The sequence below is a fragment of the Chrysoperla carnea genome, chromosome 2, assembly GCF_905475395.1.
Source record: "Chrysoperla carnea chromosome 2, inChrCarn1.1, whole genome shotgun sequence".
In the NCBI taxonomy this organism is placed as follows: domain Eukaryota; kingdom Metazoa; phylum Arthropoda; class Insecta; order Neuroptera; family Chrysopidae; genus Chrysoperla; species Chrysoperla carnea.
Genome location: NC_058338.1, coordinates 50,845,257 through 50,870,228, shown reverse-complemented (window position 1 = coordinate 50,870,228; position 24,972 = coordinate 50,845,257). Strand labels below are relative to the sequence as shown.

The window sequence follows — 24,972 nt, the reverse complement described above, 5'->3', positions numbered from 1 at the left end:
ATTTTAGTCGGGTTTAGTTCTTTTAAAAGAGTTTTCCCACTCCCATCCCCCTTAAGAAAGGAATGTTTTTCTTCAAATTTAAATGATACCACCCAGGAAGCACTAAAGACATTAAAAATTTCATTTTTGTAATCCGTACAGGGGGCGAGGGGTTGTTGGAACCCGACCCCGTGGATCCATCGCTGGTTAACAGTAAGGCTGTATGAAGATGATTTCTCATTTGCGGTAGTTATCTTACCACTTCCACAGCTCAAATAAATTAATTTGCAAACAACTATCACAAGAAAACACTTTTCGAAAAAAAACCACCATGCTGAAAATGACGCCATTCCTTCTTGCGATTGTTACTTTTTTGAGCGATGTGTCTCGTTTAAAGTAATGGATAAGAAATTATATGGTTATAATTCTATTTATATATCGCAACACATAGTATAAAACAGTTGTATAAAAAGTCGCTTCCCGCGGTCTGTCCCTATGTCCCTATGTATGCTTAGATCTTTAAAACTGATTTTGATGCGGTTTTTTCTAATAGAGTGATTCAAGAGGAAGGTTTTTATTTATAATACATGCATAATATAGATGAGAAACACTGATCATTTTAGAGCAGGCATGGGTGAGTTATTTTTAGTCGAAGTCACCATTAAACTTTATTGTGTGTCATAAACTTTATTTTGTGTCTCTTTATCCAAGTCCGCATTGCTCAAAGAGGAGGAAGCGAGACGGGTATACACGACTCTACTACTTCTATCTCTGTTTCTCGAATAGTAATGAGATAGGTAGAAAAAAAATGTTGTCTCTCTTACTCGTTTTTTAGGTTGTCACTGTCTTACTCGCATGTTAAATTAGGAGCCCGATGGACTTCTGTAACTTACGTTTGCTATGCCTGTTTAGAGGTTAAAAGAAATTGTGAACAAAAGGAGGGTAAGTGACGGCATATGAAGTGAAGGTTATAACACAAAAATCTTTGTATTTAATATTGAATTTGTCCAGCAAAGCGGATAGTTCACAGGTAGTGCTGTATATTTTAAAATATCGATATTGGTACTGTCAGCATCATTAAAAAATTCTTTATCGTAAAATGTTAGTCATTCGATAAAAATGGACTCCTTAGGCTGTTGGAATGATCGGAACTTACAATAACCGTTAATTCAAATAAATCTTTAAAAATTTGTTCTTTATTAAACCATAAATACTATAAATAATTAAAAAGAAAATAAAATAAAATATTAAGTAAAAGTAAGTATATAAATAATGCACTTCACTTCTAAACAATTGAATTGATAAAAAAAAAGTGTAAACAAACAAGAAATCTATGATCTAAATAATTATGTTATTTTTTCACATTAATGTGATACCTACTTATTAATTAAAAAGAAAATTATTCATTATACAAATATTATAATTAATTATTATTATCATTAAAAAAAGCAGAAAAAATACTGGTATTTTTAAATTGAAGGACGTGCGTGATGATTCATACTCTTTTGAATGAATTTGTGATGGGCTTTTGATTTCAAAATAACTGATGATCATGGATTAATTATGCGTATTACATTTTGTTTGCAAATTTCACTGTTAGTGAAATTTAAAATATACCTATCGGCAATATACCAATAGACCTTTGTGCTGATGGATGATTTCAATGTACCTTTCGTTCAAATTGGAAAATGTGCGGAATAGATGACAAGATCTGAAATCAAAATTAAAATTTATTGATAAATATAAAAGATATAAGCAATTAAATAATTTTTTCTATCTCATTCTTGCAAAACAACTTTTGATAAGTCGCTTAGGTCTAATATTTATACCATTTATATGAAATACATCAACTTATACTTAGTTTTGTTTGTCTGTCTGTTTACGATCACGATAGCTCAAGGTGATCACGAAAATTCAATATAGGTCAAGGTCTTGGGTCCGTAAGATCCATATTGTAAACTGTTAGAGATAAAACAAAAGTTTAAATGTAAAAAACGTCTCGTATAAAAAAATTAACAACTTTTGTTTGCAATATTTTTTCGTAAAAATCACTGTTTACTTGTGAAGCGCAAATTAGGTCAAAACTTTGCTGTTCATTTTCTCCAAAACTATAAAAGATAGAGAGATAGAGGCAGTTTTAACTAGTGGTCTTGTGAAACATTCTCGAAACAGTTTTCACTTGTTTATAATAAATTAGTATAGCAGTGTTTAAGGCAGTTGTGGAAAGTTATCATCATCATCTGGGAAGTTGATATGGTGTGGACCACAGGAGATGCACTCACGTAAACAGCATGTTTTTACTTATTTTGAAAATGTTTGCTAATTTGTTAAAACGACATATCAAAAAGGTAAAACATATTTGTATTCAGAAAAAGGTTTGTTTTGTTAAAGTCAAGTGCTGTGAATTTTATTTATATTGATTGGAAACAAAATTGAAATTGATTAGAAAACATTTGCTTGACAAAATGATCCATTTGGTATTCGATAATTTTCCTGTTAGAATAACAAAAAAGATATTCATTAATCCGAGCCAAATTAAGGATGATAACTTACTACCGAGAATTTTATTGTGTAAATTGTATAAAAAGCTGTCCGACTGGACATAAAGAACATATATGCAAAGGCTCAATGGTGGGATAATCATCAAATATTGGGGAATAAAATATTTTACATGGTTTTATAAAGTTCTTGACCTACAATTAATAAAAGGAAACAAGGAAACAAAACTACACATTTACATATTAATAAACTTATTGACAAAATCATTAATTATTATATAAAATAAAAAAAATATATAAATTAAAAAAATTTCACTAAATATTACATGTAATTTGTTTGATCTACGTATGATGTTTACATATGTCGGAAATGATTAAGTAAATACTTAAATACTTTGCTTATTAATTTTAATAACTGGTCATGCAATATGCGAATATTCTCTATTCACGATAATTTGTTAATGAATTAATCCTGAATGGTACGAGATGTCTCACCACAAAAATGCTTCCTCACCAAATAACTCAATAATATTTTACTAGAATTTTACTATCAAAATTTGCCCGGAAACATCAGTGTTTGTAATTTGTAATTAATTGAATTAGAATGCGTAAATCCAGTAATAGATGTTTCACCACAAATCATGAATACTACAGTCGTGCATTGTTATAGAGAGTTTTATAAATATTGAAAGTGTAATTAGTAATGATCTTAAGATTCACGTTCCATAATTGAAAACATTCGAACACGCATTTGCATAAATCGTTCATGAAATTATTAATATCAATAAAGGTATACAGCCAGTGTACATTACACACACACATAGCCGTCAAACTTATAACACCCATTTTTTGGTTCGGGAGTTAAAAATAGGGGTTTCCTGTTTGTTGGAAATTGAGATTGGTCTAGTCTTGTATTAGCATCGAATACAAGAATAACATCCTTTCAAATTTTAGAGTGGTTTCAATGTTCTTTTAAATATCATATTTACTTAAGCCTGGTTTAAGTCTTCGCCCAAGCCTCCAGGCAGTATCAGCACGTTGTTCGGAAGTGAGAAACTTGAACCGAAAAAAATATTTTCTTTTGCACAAAGAGCGTTATATCTTAACAAGTTACCTTAACTTTAAGGATGGACCGATTAAGGACCTGTTTAAATAATGCTACACTTGACATAAAATATTAATAATTATATAAAGTTAAAAAAATAAAAAAATTAATTTGAAAATTAAATTATTTGACAGTAAATTATTAGCCTCGAAAAATAAAAGCCATAAAAATAAGTATCTATTAAATTGTAACAATTCGTAAGAAACAGGCAACACTAATAATAGCTAAGAAAAAGTCCTGAAATATTTTTCACTTGATGTTTTTATTAATCTATAGACGACATTTTGTAGTTGAACTATAAGGTTTGCACCTGCTGAGATCCGAAAATCTCTTAGCGAAACGGTATATTAAAAGACTTATGCACTTTGTAAGAGTTTCGTACCCGGAACAACTAAAAAATAGACCATGCAAAATCGGCTCAGTTTGGAGAAGGCTCCAAGGAAAAAGTTATTTAATGAAAAGTGTTCTTATATATTAAGTGTTCTTATATATATGTTTCAAGTGCGAGTTTAGGGTTCCATATTCGAAAAATTTTGTAAATTTAACTTGTATTGATTTCTGAACAATTTTAACTCCATGACTCATTTGCATAAATTAGTAAAATACTTTCGCAAAAATTTTTTAGCTTAGTTTCATTATCAAAAACATCTATTTAAAAAAAATGCACGTACTGTTCAATGAATTCTAAGCATTTTTATTCTTGTAATTTTAATGAAAATTTGACACTAGTATCCCTAAAATCTGACACCCTAAAATTAAAAAAATAGAGAACGTAAGATATTCCGTTTTCTAGAGAGTGTCTATCGTATGAATTAATCAATTAAGGTATTTCCAGCATGGTATTTGCAGTTTCTATGTTAAAGCAATGGTACAATTTTTTTTTCGACAGAATTTAACGAAAAATTAAATTTAAGAATTTAATAATGCTTACTATTAATTCCCAAAGTTTCAGAAATTTTGACCGTTTAAAATGGGAAATAATTATGCCAACGTCCCAATTTCGATCAATTTACGTCAAAATTAATATCTCGAAAGGGAAAATTAATTTCTAAATTTTTTTTTTAGAATTGTATTGTATAAACATTTTTTTCTACTTTTTCTTCAATATATAATAATATCATAAAAAATAGTTGGAGAGACCGGACATTTTACATGCTTTAAATGGGACATGACCCTCAAAATCGCGAACTTTGTCTTTAAATATCTCGCGATCTAAACGGTCAAAAATTATGAAATTTTAGGAATTCATAAATAAAGCTATTATAAACCCGAGAAAAAAAATTCGGCCAAATCTGTCGAAAAGTGATTTCATGCTGGTACTACCTTAAATTAAATATTGTGTGGTATGTTCAATTGAAAAGTTTCTGAAATCTTTTTGGTAGGCAAAATTTAATTTATTGAGATATAAAAAATAAGCAAAATTAATTTTAAGTGTAAGTAAATTCTTTTATGTTTTGTGAAACCTTGAAAATTATCTACTAAAGATAGGGGTTTTAAACATTTCATCGGCTGACATTCCATTGTAAATATTTTTAGTCATGAAAATTACTTTATTTCAATGAGCATGAAAAGTGTCTTAATAAAAAAAAATATATTTATTAAAATCATCAATTTTCATCGCTAAGTCGACTTTCTTTATAATCGTATCAACAATTTCGTCTTGGTTGAAAGTAAAAATAATTCATTAAAGAATAGTTTTTTTAAGTTTTTGATAGAAAGTGATTATATTCGACGTGAAACCCGAAATTAAATCACATCTATAATGTTATAAAACCGTTTAAAAAATGACCACTAACAAATTTTTTGCGAATTATTTTTTCCCAGCTAAATTGCCTAAATTTTTATAGGTTAATTAATAGTTCTAAGCATTCGTAATAAATGTTTCAATGAACTCTAAAAAAAAAATAATCGTTTTGGATTTTTTAAGCATTTTTTTCATTTATAAAGTAATATTTTTCATTCTAATTTCATTTTAGGTAATACTTAACGATATTTCAAAGCATGGAATTCGTGGGTACTGTGATGAATTTTTATAAGTCTAAAAATTGTGTTGATGAAAATGATTTCAACTGGTTACTCGGGGGTTTTTGGGTTGGCTGAACAAGAATATCCCATAAGAATTGGTCTCCGAGGTACCTGGTGCTCAGGATTTTTGATTTTTCGGGAAATTCGTTATATATATAATCGGTCCAAACTCGTTACTCGGGGGTTTTTGGGGTTGTTGAACACGAATTTCGCGAAGGGTCTCCAAGGTACCTGTTGCCCACTGTAAATGGTATTCTCTGTTCACCCTGGGCACTAGGTATCTCAGAGAATAATTTTGTCGCGATATTTGTGTTCAGCGACCCCAAAACCCCCGTGTAACAAGTTTGGAATCATTTTCGAAATGTGAATTTAGTATATTTAATTAATTTAAAATGGAATTATAAAATGCATACTATCTATGCAAATTGCTTAGTTTTAATTTTTTATATTTAAGGCCACAAAATTTCCTGACGCTCTAACGAATCGAATGCGGAAAACCGCATTCAAATCCGTCTTACTATTCAAATTTTCGAACTTCATTGCTTAGTTTCCGCTACTAACATAGCTTCAGGAATTTCTCGGTTAGTTCTACTTAATCAGAAAGTTATTTATTGGTCTGTTTCTAAAGATAAAATCAACGGCTTGTTTTATAGTTTAATACATGCATATAATATATAACTTTCTTCTTCTAAAACACACGAACATGACTTAAGTATGCATGCACAGCATACACCTTACAGGTAAGTAAAGTAAGTAAGTATATGATGCAGCCACCATAAGTCGATGATGGACGTGGGGTAATTCACGATCACAAATATTACTTAACATTTATTATAATACCTCTTCTGGTAGTGGTATTTATATTATAATTTCTTGAAATGATCACCGATAATTTTATGTTAACCAGTCCGCATTCTTAATCTTTTATTGTTAGGACCATCATCACTGTTGTAAGACGTATCGTTGTAAAGACACATCAGTGCTTTTTGGAACAATTATTATGAACAATTGTGTTTGAACAATCAAATAATCAAAATGTGGAAAATAATTTGTGTTATATTTTTATTAAGTCAAAAAACAATTAATTGTAGTGATTACGATGGATTTGAAACTGTTGAAGAATTAAGTACAACAAAATCGGAAATTGATTATACTGAAGGTTTACCGTTAAGTCTTTTCGATGATAGTCAAAATGTTTTAACGAATAATAATGGTACAGATAAGGATGATCGTGTTACGATGGTTATACCAAAGAAAATTAAAGAAATTGATGCAAGAAAAATGAAAAACATACGTAATATACGTGCGGATATGAATTTTACTGATGCAAATAATCCATTTCATTTTAATTATGTTAGTTTATCACATAAATTAAATATTTATGATACAGAAATGTTAATTGCTAAATTTGATTTAATTAAATTATTCATTAATACACAATGTCGCGATGATTTAGAAGAATTTATTGAAGGACTTCGGGATAGCGCTTCATGGGCTCTCAAAAGTAAGTTTTGATTTTTTTTAAATTTAAAATTTAAAATTTTTATTTATTTTTAATATATAAAAGAATAACAAAATATATTAAATACATTTAAAGTTTAAAAAACAGATGATGATTTTTATACAGGGGATTATTTTTATTTTTTGAAAAATGCTAATCCGATGTAAAATTTAATTCTCTAAAAAAACTTTTATATAAAATTTCTTGAAATTTTGCTTAGTTTACGTGCAATTTGGAAAAAACCAAAAGGGGTGCTTTTTCACTCCTAATTTCCACTTTCTCATTTAATAGCACTCCGCGGTTTTATCTTCTTTAATAATCCATACCTTTAATTGGAAGTTATAACTTGAATAACATTTTACTTTTAGTTTCCAATAAATATTGTTTTGATTATAACCAAAAAGTATCAAATAAAATTAAAGTAGCAAAATTTATTAACTGAAGCATTAACTTAAATAGTAAAAAATAAGAAATTAATCTTGAAAAAAATTATATAAAGCAGTAAAATTTTCAAAGCTTAGCAAGTTATATCAGTTTTAAAAAGTAGGAGGAAATGTTTACGTTCAAAAATAATTCAAGTTGCTCAAAAATAATTCGAGTTGTATACATTTTACTCCTTATATCATCTCCTTGAAATAGTATCTTTTTATCTCTGCTTTTAGGAATCTTAATATTTAAACATTTTAAATAATTTTTTTAATTTTATTTATATAAAAGTAGTATTCTTCAAGTCTTAATTTTCAATCACAAATACATATAGCCATTATATCACGAGTTAAGATCTTTTGGTCAAGAGTATACAGTAAATAAATCTTTTTTCTTGGAACTGTTTTATCTTATCACGTAACGTAGAGGTTTTTGCAATAACAAGAGAAAATGAATCTAAAAAAATCTTAACGATTTCAAGTTTACCAAATTTTTAAAAGAAAGGAAGAACAACGTCAACGATATGTATACTCAATAATATTATATGTAAAAAGTGCATTTGAGTATACCTATATATACATTTAGTACAAGAGACGGTATAAGGCCGATCTTCACGCATCTGATAAAAATGATGAGACATTGGATAAAAATTGGATAAAATTTTGCCAAAATATAAAATAACAAAGAAACAATAACAAAAATCGGGTTTCTTAAGTTTTTTTATTGAAAATTAATGTAGTTAGAAACCAAAAAAATCACCTTAAATTATAATTATTTTGGTGAGTTAAACAATGCAATTATGTGATACCTAAAAATTATTCTATAATTTTCTACGAAAATTATTTACAACACAATTTTTTTCTACAAGTTCATGAATGATTACTTAAAAAGATTATTCGCTGAATTAAACAATAAAAAGTTTTTTAAACAATAGTTTGATTGACTCTAGTAAACAAGCTAATTACATATAGTTGGTATTGAAAACACACAAACTGCCTTTTATACCTTTATCATGGGAAATATCAAATAGTCTAAGAGCTTAGGGTCTTTTTTAAGTACATATTTGAGGCAAATTGAAAATATTAAAGTTTATAACTTGCGAATGATATGGATGGTGAAATCGACAATCTGGCTGGGAGGTTGGGGGGGGGGGGGTGGTAGTGACCTATGCAATTTTTAAAGAACATTTTTTGCTTAGGAAAAATTGCAAATTAAAATCACCTGCCAGGCTATTTTAAACCCTACCAAATCATGCCAGGCGATGATTTTTCGTATGATTGAATATTAGGCTTTAAAATGGTGTAGGTTAATTAAAAATTTCACCATCCACACATTTCTCAAGTTATCAACTTTAATATTTTCAATATGCCTCAAATATGTACTCAAAAAAGCCACTCAGCTCTCCAGCTAAAAGTTTTTATTTAAATTTTTATCAGTTAATGTTGATTTCCATTGATTAAATTGTTTGTAGCTTAATATTCGTTGTATGCATTCGTTGTATATTTCGAAAATGACAAAAAAAGTCAGTAGAGGAATAAATTCGAAGCAAGCAGTTTCATTTAAGCATATTTCGAAAAGTCAATGCTTTCCGAGCTATCAGCGATTCAAATTGAGTATTTGCCAGAAAAATTTTGGCGATAAAGGACGCTGTTATGACTAATTTGCAATTTTTTACTTGTTAATGTTATAGAAAATGTCAAATTAAAATTATTGAAAAACACTAATTAATTAAACTTAATGCGTTAAAAATTGTGAAAATAAGAAATCAAATTGCACAAATATTATTTTTCAAATGTAAATTATCATAATTATTTATTTAAATTTGTTAGACAATAATATTAAATTTTCAATGTAAGTCATAAATGCAATCCATACAATTATATATGCATCCATACAATTCTATAATTAAAGTAGTGTATCGTTACCATGGAAACGCCTCCTATAAAACTCACGCACGGTGCGAATAACTATGGAGTATAAATGATGAAGAAAATTCATCAAAATTTTTATTTAAATATTAATCTATTATCTCCTTAAGTATTTGTATCTCCATTTTCGATATTTTGAGATTAAATTTCTAAAATAATTTTATTTATTAAGTTACTTTTACGATTTTTACGAATGTGAATTCTTACCCAGTACCCACTTCTTTTAAGAAGTAAGATTTTAGTATTCAGAATTTTATTGACAATTTTTTTACTTCCGGGATAAATCCGACCTTGTTAAAAATTAAAAAAATAATTATTTAACTGATAAAAATAAGAGTTCTTTGTGAGTAGAATCCATGTATTTTTTTCAAATGAGTAATTCTATTGCTTCATGAAGAATCATTTAAATAATTTTGAAAAAAAACGTTCCAGAATATTCTGCTAAGCACTTCATAATTAACTTTTTACTGAATACACGCAAAGTAATTTATTTAAAAATAGCCGCAAGAAAGACTACCGAAAAATATTTTTGCGAATGATTTAAAGAAATTTTCCTTGATAAATATATAATTAGTTGTTTTAAACGCTGTGGTTTTTATCACGTTATATGTGGTTGACGTAATTATAGCTCAGTTTGTTGTTAAACATTTTGATTAGCTGCATTTAATTTTAATTGATTTTATTCATAATTATTAATGTTAGTATTAATTAATATTGGCCTGAATACAAGGTGATAATTAACAAAGTGTAATTTTTTTAGAAGTCTTCAATTGTAGCTATTTTCAGATATTGCTATTTGATTGTATTCCTCACAGGGCTAGAAATTGAGCTGATGTGGCCCCAATCAATGAAGGGCAATAATTTCAGTATTGTTAGCCCCCAAAACAAAAAAAAGGACTGTTATAAGTTTGGCCGCTATGTGTGTGCGCATGTCCGTCTATCTATCTGTGGCATCGTACCGTCTAAACGGATGGACCGATTTCTTTTTGGGATTCATTTAATAGATAATTGAATGGAGAGTGTTGTTAGATATGTTTCAAGTGCGAGATTTGAGTTCCGTACCCGAAACAATTTATCTTTTAAAAACGTCAAACACTTTTATGACATTTTGTTACAAACGCAGAAACAAAAACTTTTTTTTTAGCTTTTACAGAAGCAAATTCGTTTATTAGTTACTTTATTATATAAAGTTTATTAGTTACATGATTTTCGATGGATAGTAGCGATAAATTACTAAGATTACTTATGAAACATCGTTCAGCTTTCAAAGTAGTGACAGGGACAGTTAGAAGCATGAATTGAAACATCTGAAATTAAGTGCCATGCACACATCCGAAATGAAGAAGTTTTCTTTAGAAAAATGAAGGTAAGAGCTTTCAAAACATGTCTGGTAGTGTTTTATGCGATCATTGTTCCAGGCGATCGATATTTTGTTCCAGCAATTTCATTGCAAAAAACTTAATATTAAAATTGCAAAATTTATGACACCCGACAATATTACTCATTATGTGTTTAAATTGTGACCAACTTTCTCATCGATATAAAACTAATGTACTCTCGTTACCTCATAATAACTTTTATTTCTAGAAAAAAAAATGTAAGAAATTATGCAAAGCCATTTAGAGTGAACATGCTAACTTCTTGTTAGGATTATTTTTTATAAGTATTATATAACAGAATCATTACGCATTGTTTAACCAATAATGAGATAGATTTCAATTTATTTAAGTGTTAATTATACAGTATGTGATATAAAGCAGGGCTCTTTTTATCGACAAATTTATTTTTTCTATTTTCATAATATAAAAAATTTCAAATACTTTTTTGTCGTTAACTTTTCCGGAGGAAAAACATTTTATTTTAATCTGAAATTATTTAGTGGTAAACCTATTGTCTTAGGAAGACGGATTTTTATAAATAAATAATTTGCGTCTTAATAAAATATATAATAGTTAAAAAAGTGAAAAAGCGTATTGATAGATATTGGTAAAGTAAAGTCATTATAAAATATCTTAAAAAGTGCCCCACCTTTTTTAGGATAAAATAATTTTTTTCTTAATCACTCTAATTATTTTTTACGTTACAGATTTTCTTCTTTATAGTTCAGAAAGATACAAAAAAGTGTTTTTTAGTTAATCTATTATTTATTTTCTACTTTTTTGTTTTTCTACAAAAGCGTACTTTTTTTAGTTTTTTAAGCTATTATTTATTAATATTATGGAATGTTATCTGCGCTTCCACCAGAATATGAATTATTTATATTATACAATCGTTAATCATTCAGATCCCGATAAGAACAATCGGACAACAAAATTATTGTAATGTCATCGGTTCTTGAAAATTATGCGAAGTGTCAATTGAATTTCGACGTGAGAGAAAATAACGTTCAAAGATTCCATTACATGGATACCAAGCAAATAATATCGGATACACTGTAAATGATTAATTTGTAGGGCCGTTGTTGAATGCGTAATTGAGTTATGATGATATGACGTTATTAAGCATTAATATGTATTTTACTTAAAATAAGTAATATGAATAATTCAAATTTTTTTAAGCGATTTGAACAATGATTTATTAAAAAAATTATTTTAAGTACTAAATAAATATTGAAAGACTTAAAAATATATTAAGCAATTTAATTTAAGTTTGTCATTTGTATAAAGTTGAAGGAGAAATCTGTAGAATTGGACACCAATAAATCTTGAATAAATGTATGAATGATCAACGACCGCAGAGTAATAATAGAAATCTGAAATAAACAATGAATCTAAGAGCTTTTAAACCATTAAGGATTAAGATTTTAGTGTTGTTATATTGGCTGTCCACGAAGGACACACTTAATCTATTGAGCCTATTGTGATACCATATATGTGTTTTACCACCTTTTCGCTGGTAATTTCATTTATCAGCTCCTTAATTTCAGAGACTGAGTGCACCTCCTTCATTCATATACCATACACTACACCAGGACAAGCCCATCGCAACTATTAAATTAGGATTTTAAAAAGCAAAATAAGCACAATTTATAATAAAACATTAAATAAAAGAATATACTTTTATTAATTCAGTTTCAAAAGCAATTAATTCAATAGCCAATTATAAAAACGTGTTGTAAATTACTGCTATAAAAGCATCACTTTTCTTTAAATTAAAAAAAAATTAATATAATGACGTTGGTATGGACTTAAAGTTTAATAAAACGTCTTAAAGTTATAAATAAAATTAAGTACAAACCTACTTATTCATAATATTTCCATAATTTTAATGTTAATAATACTTAGTAATGATAAAGTATAAAATACTTCCTTGTCACAGATACTTTAGAATAAATTGTCAAAAGAATTTAAAAAAAAAAAAAAACTTACTATTTATCTAAAAGGTAAACATTATATTATTATTTCAAAAATTTATGTAACACAACTCTTTATTCCATATATTATTTATAACTTCAATATAATAATTATAGCATCAATCAGTCAGTCAATAGGTAATACTTATAAATAGATAAGAAAAAAAACATTATATAATAAAAATTCTCAAATTAATAAATTAATACTATTGTATCAATGGTGTGAATTAAACTAAATTATTTGATTTATTTTTATTTATCGGGTCACGTCTAGTTATGCATACCTATTCAAATCGTGCGAAAATAGCTTAATTAAATTAAATTCAAATAAGGCTGTTTGGAACCAATAATAAAACTACTAAATTAATACTAAGAAAAACGTTTCGAAATTTTTATTATTTACTACAGTGATACCCACCCGCTTAACTGGACTTAAAAGAAAAGATTGATAAAGATTGCTCTCGTTTATCCTCTTTCTATAACACTCGAAATAATGGTAAGAATTTTTTACGCAGGTAAAATATATGTATGGTTTTCTATTTTTTAAATGTATAATAGTCGTAATTATTCATTGAATATATCAGAAAAGATGACCGTGAAATATTTTATATTGACTATTTTTACAGAAATCTGTAATTTATGGTAATGTCAAATGACTACTTTTACCGAAATCTGTAATTTATGGTAATGTCAAATTAAATTAATTTAAAAATTTTTTTTTATTAATATATCTTTATAAATTAAATCTCATGTGTTATTCTGAAGTGTGAGCTATATTGCTGTACAGTTTCATTAAAAACCATTAGCTAGTTTTAGCGTGAAAGCGTAACAAACAAACAAACATGCTTACTTTACATATAATCTCTACAGTTCATTTTAGATAATAAAGTTAGCCCTTTTTTATACTTTTAATACTCGCTAAAATTAATAAAGATGGTGTTATCTAGAGTATAATAAGAAAATCCTTTCCTACTTAAACCTTAAAAGTGTATAAAGTGTATCTTTACATAACCTTCATATTTATGAAAACTATGAAAAATTTCGATGTTATTTAATCGAACTTTATGTATAAATCAACAGGAAAAAAACTATTTTTGTGCAATTGATTTTTTTTATATTTGTAAATCAATTTATTATGAACATCTCTAGGAGAGAGTCATCAACCGCAAAAATATAAACAAAAACATTAAACATTTAATATAAAAATTATAAATAATTACTGTTTGAATAAATAAAATAAAATATTAAAATAATATTATTGAATCTTTTTAATCATATTTATAAAAACAAATACAATTATTTTCATAATTAAATTCATAAAAATGTATAAAATTAAATAGTATTATTAAAATGTTTTTAATATTAATTTCTATGCCTATTATGATTGTGGTTTTTTTTATTAACCATTTCATATTATTAATATTTACGTTAAATATTAAAATATTTTGTAATAATTTGTAAGAATATAATCATCTTTACAAATAATTTTTTTTATATATACTAACAGTTAAGTACAATGTACATACAATACAAATGACAGAAATTTAAAATGAATATAATTTATTTTAATTTATAATAATTATTTAATTTTTAATGAACATTTTGTAGTAATTTGGTTTACCATAAATATATTCAGTTCATGTGTAAATTACATAGGATTTTCATTCAGTTTACTTAATAAATGAAACAAATATTTAACATTTACGTAAATAACGAACGTTTCAACCAGAATAAAATTAAAATTAAAAAAAAAAAATGTATGGTTACGATTGTATGGGGAAAGAAAGCCAGTCACCTTCCTGAAGGAAAAGTAGTAAATGTTTCTGAAGGTATCTCTCTATTAAATTATTATCTAATTATTGTATGACCACGGTAGTGGGGACACAAATTTAAAAAATATATATTTTCAATTTTGATGATAAACTACATTATAACTTGACGATATAAGACGAAAAGTATTAATAAAATTTTTCGATATCTCGCGTAATTTTCAAAATATCGAAAATTGAAAATTTTGTTTTATTATTCAGCTTTCGATATTTCGAAAAACCAAGGCGAAAAAATGTATTCTTATTTTTCGTCTACATTCATAAAGTTATAAAAAAATTCATCATGAAAGTTGAAAATAAGATAAAAATAATTTCAACCCTAAATCTACCCTGCTATTACATCCCTTATATGGACGGAGATACTTGTTTTTTTTTCTTTTCTATGCCATTGCTTATATGTTTACTTGCTATTAGAAAGTTTTTTTAAGTTTTCATTCATTCCAAGTGAAAATTATCAAAAACTTACAAAATATGTCGTTTTTTGAAATTCCTTCATAAGAGCATTTTATATCGATTTTCAATGACATTTTTCTTAAAAATTTTTGTACGGAAAATTTTGAGCCTTTAAATCAAACATTGTGGTCATGCTAATACATACTTGAGTAAATAATCAATTTTATTTCTTATTCTTCATAAAGCCTGCACCATAATTAATTTAACTTGATACATTTTCTTGTATACGCCAGATTTATTTTTCTACTTTTACATTTTAGTGAGAATCAAAGTTGTGTGCATAATATCAGATTCTAACTGAATTAGAATATGCCAAAAACGTTTGCTTACTTTATAGCATACGACGGCCTAAAAATACCTTGTGCGAATATGAGCAAAGCAACTCGCGTAATCTAGAGCTTCACTTAAATTTTTATTTTCTAATTCAAGTTACTTTTCAAATTTTCTGTCCTTCACCGCTACTATTAATTAGTTTCCAACATGTATTGAAGTTATCTCCACTCCACTAAGACAATGGTGCATGGATCCAGGGCCGGATTAAAGTGAGGGTAATAGGAGTTTAAGCGCCAGGATCTCCACAAGAGCTTATCAAAGTTATCCGTACTCAGCAAAACTGCATGAATTGCATTTCTTAATGCTTCCACAAACACCGTGTTATTTAGATTTGAAACCATATTATTATAGTCGTTGATTATTATAAAAGCAATTAAATGTATTCGATCGATTCGATTTTTGCAAGTAGGAGCACTCAAATTTCAATACCCTGAGAATCTTGAATGGTCAGAAATCCATTAATAATGACGTAGATCGTTTGAATGCAATTTATTAATAATTAAAACTGATTAGAGTCAACATTTCTGTCCGAACTTAAATCCCCTTTTACCTTGCAAAATATTAAAAATGCTTTTGCTTGTCCGAAAATTTTTAGAGTTAAATCCAAAATTGATCCTAACTATTATCAATAGTTTTGTGTCTTCAGGTGCCAGGCAAAATATAGAAACGTGCGGAAATTGGTTAACTAGGTCATAAAACATCTGCAGTATGCATTTATACTAACTAGAGATAAAATACATAATGATATATAGAGTAACAAAAAATTGATTTTATTTGTCACACAAGATTAATTATGTTCTAATTTTAAAATAAATTATTTAAATATTTGCTTTAATAATTTAATATTGAAATTAATATTCAAATCAAAATTGTTTCATTTTTTAAATCTAATACTAACAATGACAGTGCTAGAATTTCTGTTACCCAGTTCACACGCTGAATAGAGATTATATAACGTGAAATTTGTAACATTGATTCAATACAATAGATCTTATTATATTATATTAAATAATATTATATAAAATCAATCATAATATTTATAAAAATTTAATTTATCAAGCGTATTCATAAACTTTCTTTGTTCCAAGATTTTGTAGGTAACAGTTATTACAACAAAATTATAAAAAATATTGCGTATTGACAACAGACTTAGAGACGTAATAATTATGGCTGTCTTTAGGTTGCAAATTAAAAAATCAATAGTGTTTTATATGAGACTAACTTGAGACCCACCCGCTTCACCGGGCTTAAAAGTGAAAACCACCGTTTTATAGCCTCTACCTCTCCTGATCTCACTTATACCCCTCCATAACACTCGAAGGATTGTTTTAAACTGCTAAAATATATGCTCAGTTTAATTTTCTTAAGTGTAAAATAGTCACAATTCATTGAGTATATCAGACTAGAAGGCCATGAATTGTTTGACATTTACTGAAATTTTTACAGAAATCTTTAATGTTTGGTTTATAAATGGTGGTAAGATTAAATTTAATTTGTTTAATTTTTTTTAAATATATCTTTATAAATTATAGCTTACAACTTTTTTGATATTTATTAAATTTCCCCTAAAATAAAAAACTTAGATGCTGTCTAAATTAAAAAAATTTAACTGGCAGATTATAATTTTGATTTTCTGTAAAATTACAGTGTACTGTCCGATCAACCTTAACAAATAGTGCTTGCCATATTTCACAAAATAAATCATTTTTTATAAAAGTTTGATTTTTCAAGCATAGCATTATCTATGCTTTGTTGAACGGTTTTATAGGTATCTATGAATGAAACGTATTTATTATTGTTAAATTTTAAGCGTATTTTATTTAATAATTTGTTAAAACTGAAATTTATGTATAAGTACTGTAATATCGTGCTTACATACTTTTTGATTTTAAGATATTATTTCAATACAAATTATAATAATCAACCAGAAAATTATATAGCAAATTTCAAAACATCATTTGAAATATTTTAAAATATCAAAAGTTATAATTTATGTTTCATAAACCTATTTAATTTTATTGTTATCTACTTTAAAATTTCTAGTCAAATTTGCAGTATGCAAACAATTATTTTGTTTTAGGATGTATGCAACTTTTCTTGTAACAATATTTTTGCTATTTTAAAAATAAAATTGGGAAAATACTACATAATTATTAGAGTTATAATTTATTCGATTAGTTGATCGATTATTGATCAGTATCTTTCAAGCTTTCTAACGATCTATATTTTTAAATTATGCATTTTTAACGAAACATAAGTATCAATTTTTTTTGTTTAGTGTATTTTCAATAACAATGTAATTCCTCAGCGAAAAAACTGTTATGTAAACATTCCTTTTTCAAAGCATTCAAAAATAAAGCAATAATGACCCAAAAATTGTAGGATTACATACTTGGTTTATCAAAACTGAAACCCACTAATTATGAGTCATTTTTTTCAGCTGTGATTTCAGTTTTTCGTTGGCTATCAACTATGTGCATAATTCCAGGACCAGGACACAATTCTAGATAGATTAATTTTGATTGCAAATTTGAAAAGTATGACTCAAATTTAGTAGGATTACATACTTGGTTTATCAAATTTCCCAGTTTCCAATTATCCTGAAATTTTGCATGCATATGTCAGCCGAATGACAATGCAATTTTTATGGTATGCTTCTCGTAAATAATATGCCTACAATATTGTGGTTTAATTTGAGAAAAAACAAATAAATTCAATTTATTATTATTATTAATATTATTAAGAAATTAAATAGTTCATTATATAAATATTGTGCGTGTGTAATTTTAAATAAAATTTAGTAAGTTGATTTTTCACTTCCGTCAAATATAAGTAGGGCTTGGGGTATATACGTCAAGAACAAGTTTTTCGTTGAGCACGGTTTGACAAAACACTGACAAAAAAGTTATAGGTTTTTTATTCCTCTTCTTTTTTTAGTGTTATTCTGGAAGTTAGATGTTTCGTGTTTTTCCGTCCTAGAGTATTAATGAAAATGTCAAACCCTGCAATCAAGAGTTTTTTAAACAAAATTTCTTATTAATTAAAGAGAATTGAAAAAAATGCACTCGAAAGAGGACTCGAACCTGAACTTCTTGGATTCATGTCAAGGGCCCTACCAATTGGGCTATTCGAGTTCTAGACACAGGGTGCAATTTTTTTAACTCATTGAATTTTTTATTTTTACTTTGTTTATTCACTTATTTATTAGTATTACTTTTTGTTTCTGTTTACTTTTAATCATGTATACGATATTTATTTACATCATGGTCTCTCGATTATAATTGATGATTTTTAATATGATACATACTTATTAATTGTCGATTTTTCATGTAGGGTGGTCCGAGAAATATACTAATTTGGGGTAATTATTTTGTTTACGGCATATAATAAAAGGAAGTTGTTTATGAGAAATTACGAAAAAAGAGGTAGATTTCTAAAAACTACCTATATTCATTTATGAAATAAAATTAAACTGAAACAAAATAAAAATTACATTATTATAGATAAGAAAGATTGATTGTTAGTGGAACGGACTCCTAACCAAAAAATTAATAAGAAAAATGATTAAATTTCATATGATTATATCAATGATATATATATATATATATATATATATATATATATATATATATATATATATATATATATATTTTTAAACAAAATTAATTTTAATTACTCATACGTGAAATTTATTATATAACTGTTACATACTACATATGAAAAAGATTTACCATATATTGTAGAAAAATAAATAGTACAAAACCAAAATTTAATCACCTTATGAGTATTATGACTTTTACTTTTTACACGTAATTCACCAAATAAAAGAAAAAAAAACGACAAAAAATTAATTTTTTGGGTTTTTTTAATAAGTAAAAACTATAATTCTTTAATTCCTTAAATTTTTTTTAACTTTAATGAATTTGACTAAACTTAACTTCGTATTATCCATTTCTCATAATCAAAACAGCATAACTCTACAAAAATAACAAGTGAAAACAAACAATTGAATAAGTTAATTATTGAAATACCCTGTATAAAAAGTATTGAATATCAGTGCTTGCATTATTTTTTATAAATTAGAAGATTTTAAAAACCCAACACAATCATGGCGGCCTTTCGACCAGAATTTACTTGGTTTTCGAATATTTTCGAAAGTATATTCTAGAACTTTTTTCGTTTTTCGAGAATGTTTCGCAAAACCACTGCAAATTTTGCAAAACCACTTGCAAATTTTCAACTCTCTATCTTTTATATTTTTGGAGAATATGGACAAAAAAGTTTTGTCCTTTACGAAAGCATGTTTCAAACAAAAGTTGTTAATTTTTTTATATTTAAACTATTGTTCTTCATAGTAAAGTAAATCTATTTTACTGGATTTATTGAAAATTTTTTTTGAAGAGTGCATATATTTCACTTTTCAGGATGTTTTTGGCTAAACTGTACGGTTTGTGGAAAAAAGTTTCGAACAAAAAATGTTCTTTTTTTAATAAATAACAACTTTTTAATTTAAAGTGTTCATCTATCGATTTCCAGTTATGGAGTAGAGTGTGCTTTTCATTGAGCTTGAAAAGTTAGGTTAGAAAAGTTAGGCGAAGGATTTGCTACTACGCACCCAATATTTTTCGCTAGAAGCATTTTAATCGATAGAACTTATTTTTCGAAATTCAAGCGTATGACTACTTAAAAAAAAAAAACAGCCTGTATAATTGTGTTAGGCAGAGGCGAGCCCTTATATGTCAAAAAAGTTTTTTCTTAAACTTATAAGTAACATTTTTGGTTAATAGTTTTAAGAGTAAAAGCGACCTTCCATAGTTTTTTTTTTTTATTAATAATAAAAAACTTTATTTATAATTTTTGAAAGTTGAACCATGAACAGGGTCAAGTTCTTTGTGATTTGGACATAATATTATTATTTTTTAAACTTCTATATAATATTTATACCAACAACAAATAGTTGAATATAATAAATTAAAATCAAATTTTGTAATAATTGTATTTAATGATGATGCACTTGGTCAATAACCTCTGGTTTAATGATTTTATATGAAGATTTTGGTGCATTCGAAGAATATCAAGATTCATAATGTTAGGTAATTTACAGCATATAAAAAAAAAATATTCAATTTTTTGTAAAAACAAATAATTGACTGAGTTAATTGTTGAAAAATATCATGTATTCACAGTTTTGATTACGCAATCGTTTGTTTTTTACGTCATGTCAGTTAAGAAAGATAACCACTCTTACACACAAAATAATTAGAGTATCTTTCTTCTCACTTCCCCAATGGATATAGTATATGCTATCAAAAAAACACATACATAATATATGTAACGTATAAATTTAAAATATATACAATACCTGCATACATACTAGTAAACGGGTAAAAAGTGATGTCTACGAAAAAATGTTTCAAACAAAAGTTGGTTTTTTTTTTATGGAAATTTTTTTACATTTACTTTTGATCTATCTCTAACGATTTACAAGACTCAATTAACCTTTGTTGCTCATTTACGAAGTCGACCTCACTTTTTACGTCCTAAGCACGCTATAGAAATTTTAGCTTGATATCTCTTTTCGTTTTTGAGTTATCATGTTTACGGACGGACAGACGGACTGACAGACAACCGGAAATGGACTAATTTGATGATTTTAGGAACATCTGTACCAAAATTTTTTTCGTAAATTTATTAAACCTTGATATATTCATGGTATAATGATATATTTCAAATTGTTTCTTGCCTGGCTACATGCAATTTGATTTATAGAATCAATAAAATCGTTATAAAAATTTATTTTCAATGCATAGATTCTATTCTTCGAGTGTAAATGTATTTAAACTGATTTCAAGGTAAATATTGGAATGTGAAATTGATGAAATTTTATCAAGGTACTACCTTTTTTGATATTTTTTTAGTGTAGTATATATTCTCGACCAATTTTCTAACAGTTTAATAATAACAGATCTACATCAGGCTGTCTAGAATAGGTATTGTTTCTACAGATTGATTTTTTTAATAGTTTCCACAGTTTCCTCTTAATTTTTGTCAAATAAAACTGTTTTTCGAATAATACTAGTTAGAGGACAATTTTTGGCACCTAATTTTTCTCACTTAATGCGGCTAAAAATTATAAGAAAATTAGAATAAAATATTTTCTAGGCAAAAAGTTAATTATTTTTCGAAAAAGAGAATTTACGGATAAAAAATTTAAATTAAGAGAAAAGTCATTTCACTAAATTGTCACTTCAATAATTATAATCTTGCATCATAGAATCTGATTCATACTTCATTGCTTTAAGATACTTAAAAATGAAATTATTTACTATTTATTGTAAAATCATTAAATTTAATGACTCAAAATGTAAAAAAATATGTAAATTACTAGTTAAATTATATAATGAAACATTACTATAACTATAAAAAAAACTTTTCTCCATTAAAAAAATCATTCTAATTAATAGTTTAAATAAAACTATTATTTACAAAGAAAGTGAGACCTTTTTTTTTATTTTAAGAAAAGTATCATTTTAAAGTTCAAATAATGAATAATTGCTACATTTTGTATACTTATTTAGTGAGAGTTTTAAATTATTACTAAAAATATATAAGTGACAAAAATTATGATTTAAAATGCAATTTGGAGTTTTTACTATGTGATTTATTTAACGTTTAAAATAATTATTTATTCTATTTTTAATCTAGCATTCAGTACCATTTGTATTTGAATTGAACGTCGCTTTCCGCTGTCTGTCCCTTTGTCCTTATGTATGCTTAGATTTTTAAAACTACGAAACGGATTTTGATGCGGTCTTTCTGAAAGATAGAGTGATTCAAGAGGAAGGTTATTATGTATAACACATGTATAATATAGTAAAGAAACACTGATCATTTTAGAGGTTAAACGAAATTGTGAACAAAAGGAGGGTAAGTGGTGGCATATGAAGTGAAGGTTATAACACAATAGTCTTTATTTAAAATTGAAGTTGGCAAGCGAAGCGGGTAGTTCACAAGTAGTTTTAGAATAAAATAAGGAGCATGACCGCTTATCAATAAGTATAACTTTATAGCCCTTGCTAATAAAACCTTAACTTTAAAGAACAATACAAGCCGACGCAAGGCCGATTTATTTTAAAGAAGGTTTATTTATTTTATAGGTGTCAATAGTTCCAAAAATTTTTTATCCAACATAAATTTTATAAAGTCTGTTTATAATTATAGTGTTTTGGCATATTAGTGTTTTTAGATATCCTAATCAATATTAAAATTAAATAAATTAGTATTTGAAATTTATATTAAACTAGCTGTGAACTACCCGCTTTGCTGGGCAACATCCACACTTTCACTCCCTCTCCTCATATCCCCTTGCGTAGGACTTAACAGTTTATATGTACACGTTATGCTCTTAGTTGATATCCCGCTTGGGAATATTTGAAAATATTCGATTATTCATCTCACTTTATATATTCGATTATTCATCTCACTTACTCTGTTTAAAAATAAAATAGGTACACTTTATTTGTGTCCTTGCTTCCCAAGAAAACAAACAATCATAAACAAAAAAAACGCACAACAGTCAAAATATCTTATTACTTACAACTTGTGCAAAACATTTAAATACTTGTGGGGCATAATATAATATAAAATAGATAGAATTAACTAACTGCAACCATTGACACACATCTACCCTAATTTCCATAAAATCACCCCAACCCATAGTAAATCAGCCTGTATTAACTCAATCCAATTGAATTCGATTGGATCAAGTTTGCACAGGTTGTTTTGGGTAACCCGATTAAAATAAAGCTTCGACATAATATACCGATCCTGCAACTTTTCTTTCAAAAATAAAATACCTAATTGATAATTATTATTTATCTTGATAACTATTTGAAACTCTATGGTATCATTTTCTACTTCAATGTTCAACATCCATTGGATTCATTTTCATGTGTTTGTCACAAATGTAATTACATTATAATTATATTCATAATAAGTTAGACATTACTGTTTTTACTTTTTAAACGAAAGTACTGCTAATTGATAAGCACTTAGAGAGATACATAATACATATTTTTTTAAATTATTAGGTAAATATTCTCATAAATTATTCTTAATATATTTTTTATGACAAAAATTTATGGAGTTTATGAAGTGTAGAATTATGTATATCATGACAAAAAGGAAAAACGGAAGTACATTCGTTTAACTACTAATAATTAGGGGTAATTTTTTGTAATTTATAGCAATTTTTTATTAAATTTTTAGCAATTTTCGTGTAAACATTATTTTTTAAATGATATAAATATATTCTGTTTTGGTAATAATTAAAAAAATACTTTTTAGAGACAAGGTTTTATTGTCTCAAAAAGTAGAAAATAATTTTTCTTATGAGTCATTAATACATGATTATTTGTAAAAGCTAGACGATTTTGAAAATATCGAGGATAATTCAAGTTTTAAAAAGTCATGTAGGTATGTGTTACTCATACTGTATACTGTATTGAGGGATTAGTAACATAATAGGTTGGCTGATAAGTCCCCGGTCTGACACATAAATGGCGTCGCTAGTATTAAATGCATATTATTTTTATATAGTACCAACCTTCAAATGATTCGTGTCAAAATTTGACGTCTGTAAGTCAATTAGTTTGTGAGATAGAGCGTCTTTTGTGAAGCAACTTTTGTTATTGTGAAAAAAATGGAAAAAATGGAATTTCGTGTTTTGATAAAATACTGTTTTCTGAAGGGAAAAAATACAGTGGAAGCAAAAACTTGGCTTGATAATGAGTTTCCGGACTCTGTATTTTTTCCCTTCAGAAAACAGTATTTTATCAAAACACGAAATTCCATTTTTTCCATTTTTTTCACAATAACAAAAGTTGCTTCACAAAAGACGCTCTATCTCACAAACTAATTGACTTACAGACGTCAAATTTTGACACGAATCATTTGAAGGTTGGTACTATATAAAAATAATATGCATTTAATACTAGCGACGCCATCTATGTGTCAGACCGGGGACTTATCAGCCAATGTTAAGCAATAGTTGTGGCGTACGAGTCAATGCAGTATTGATGTAAAGCCGATATTAGTTGGCGATACCTACGGTACTTCTCGTGGATAGCCCTATTCAGAACTGTAATATTACTTATGCTACACTTATACATAGATACTATATGTATCTATCTGAATACTAACCAGCATTGTAGTAAACGCATTTCTTACCGTGTATGTTTTGTTAGTTATGATATTAAACAAATTGTATCATAATATCGTATTGTTATCGATTCTTATTAAATCCAGTTTTCCAGCCGTATTCGTGGATATTTCACACCAATTTTCGAAATTTCTGCCTCTTAGCTTTGGTAGGTAATTACATGCATTTAGTAGGTATATAGATGTACGAAATTTGCATGTAAATGCAAGTTACCTACACTAGTGTTGTTAAAAACAAAACCGAGGTTTGATTTACCAATAACGATATTGATTTCCGTTAATTATCGTTTTTAATTTTGAAATTCAATAAATCAATTTATATTT

General features: G+C 26.9%; 1 protein-coding gene across 1 annotated transcript in view; it reads left to right on the top strand.

Moving 5' to 3' along the window:
• The first annotated feature begins 6,990 nt into the window (after positions 1 to 6,990).
• LOC123292751 (nose resistant to fluoxetine protein 6) overlaps positions 6,991 to 24,972 on the top strand; it is a 58,257-nt gene continuing 40,275 nt past the window's right edge. Inside the window, exon 1 of the mRNA XM_044873465.1 lies at positions 6,991 to 7,111. Coding sequence (XP_044729400.1) covers positions 7,000 to 7,111 — 112 coding nt within the window. The 5' untranslated portion in view covers positions 6,991 to 6,999. The remainder of the gene's footprint in view (positions 7,112 to 24,972) is intronic.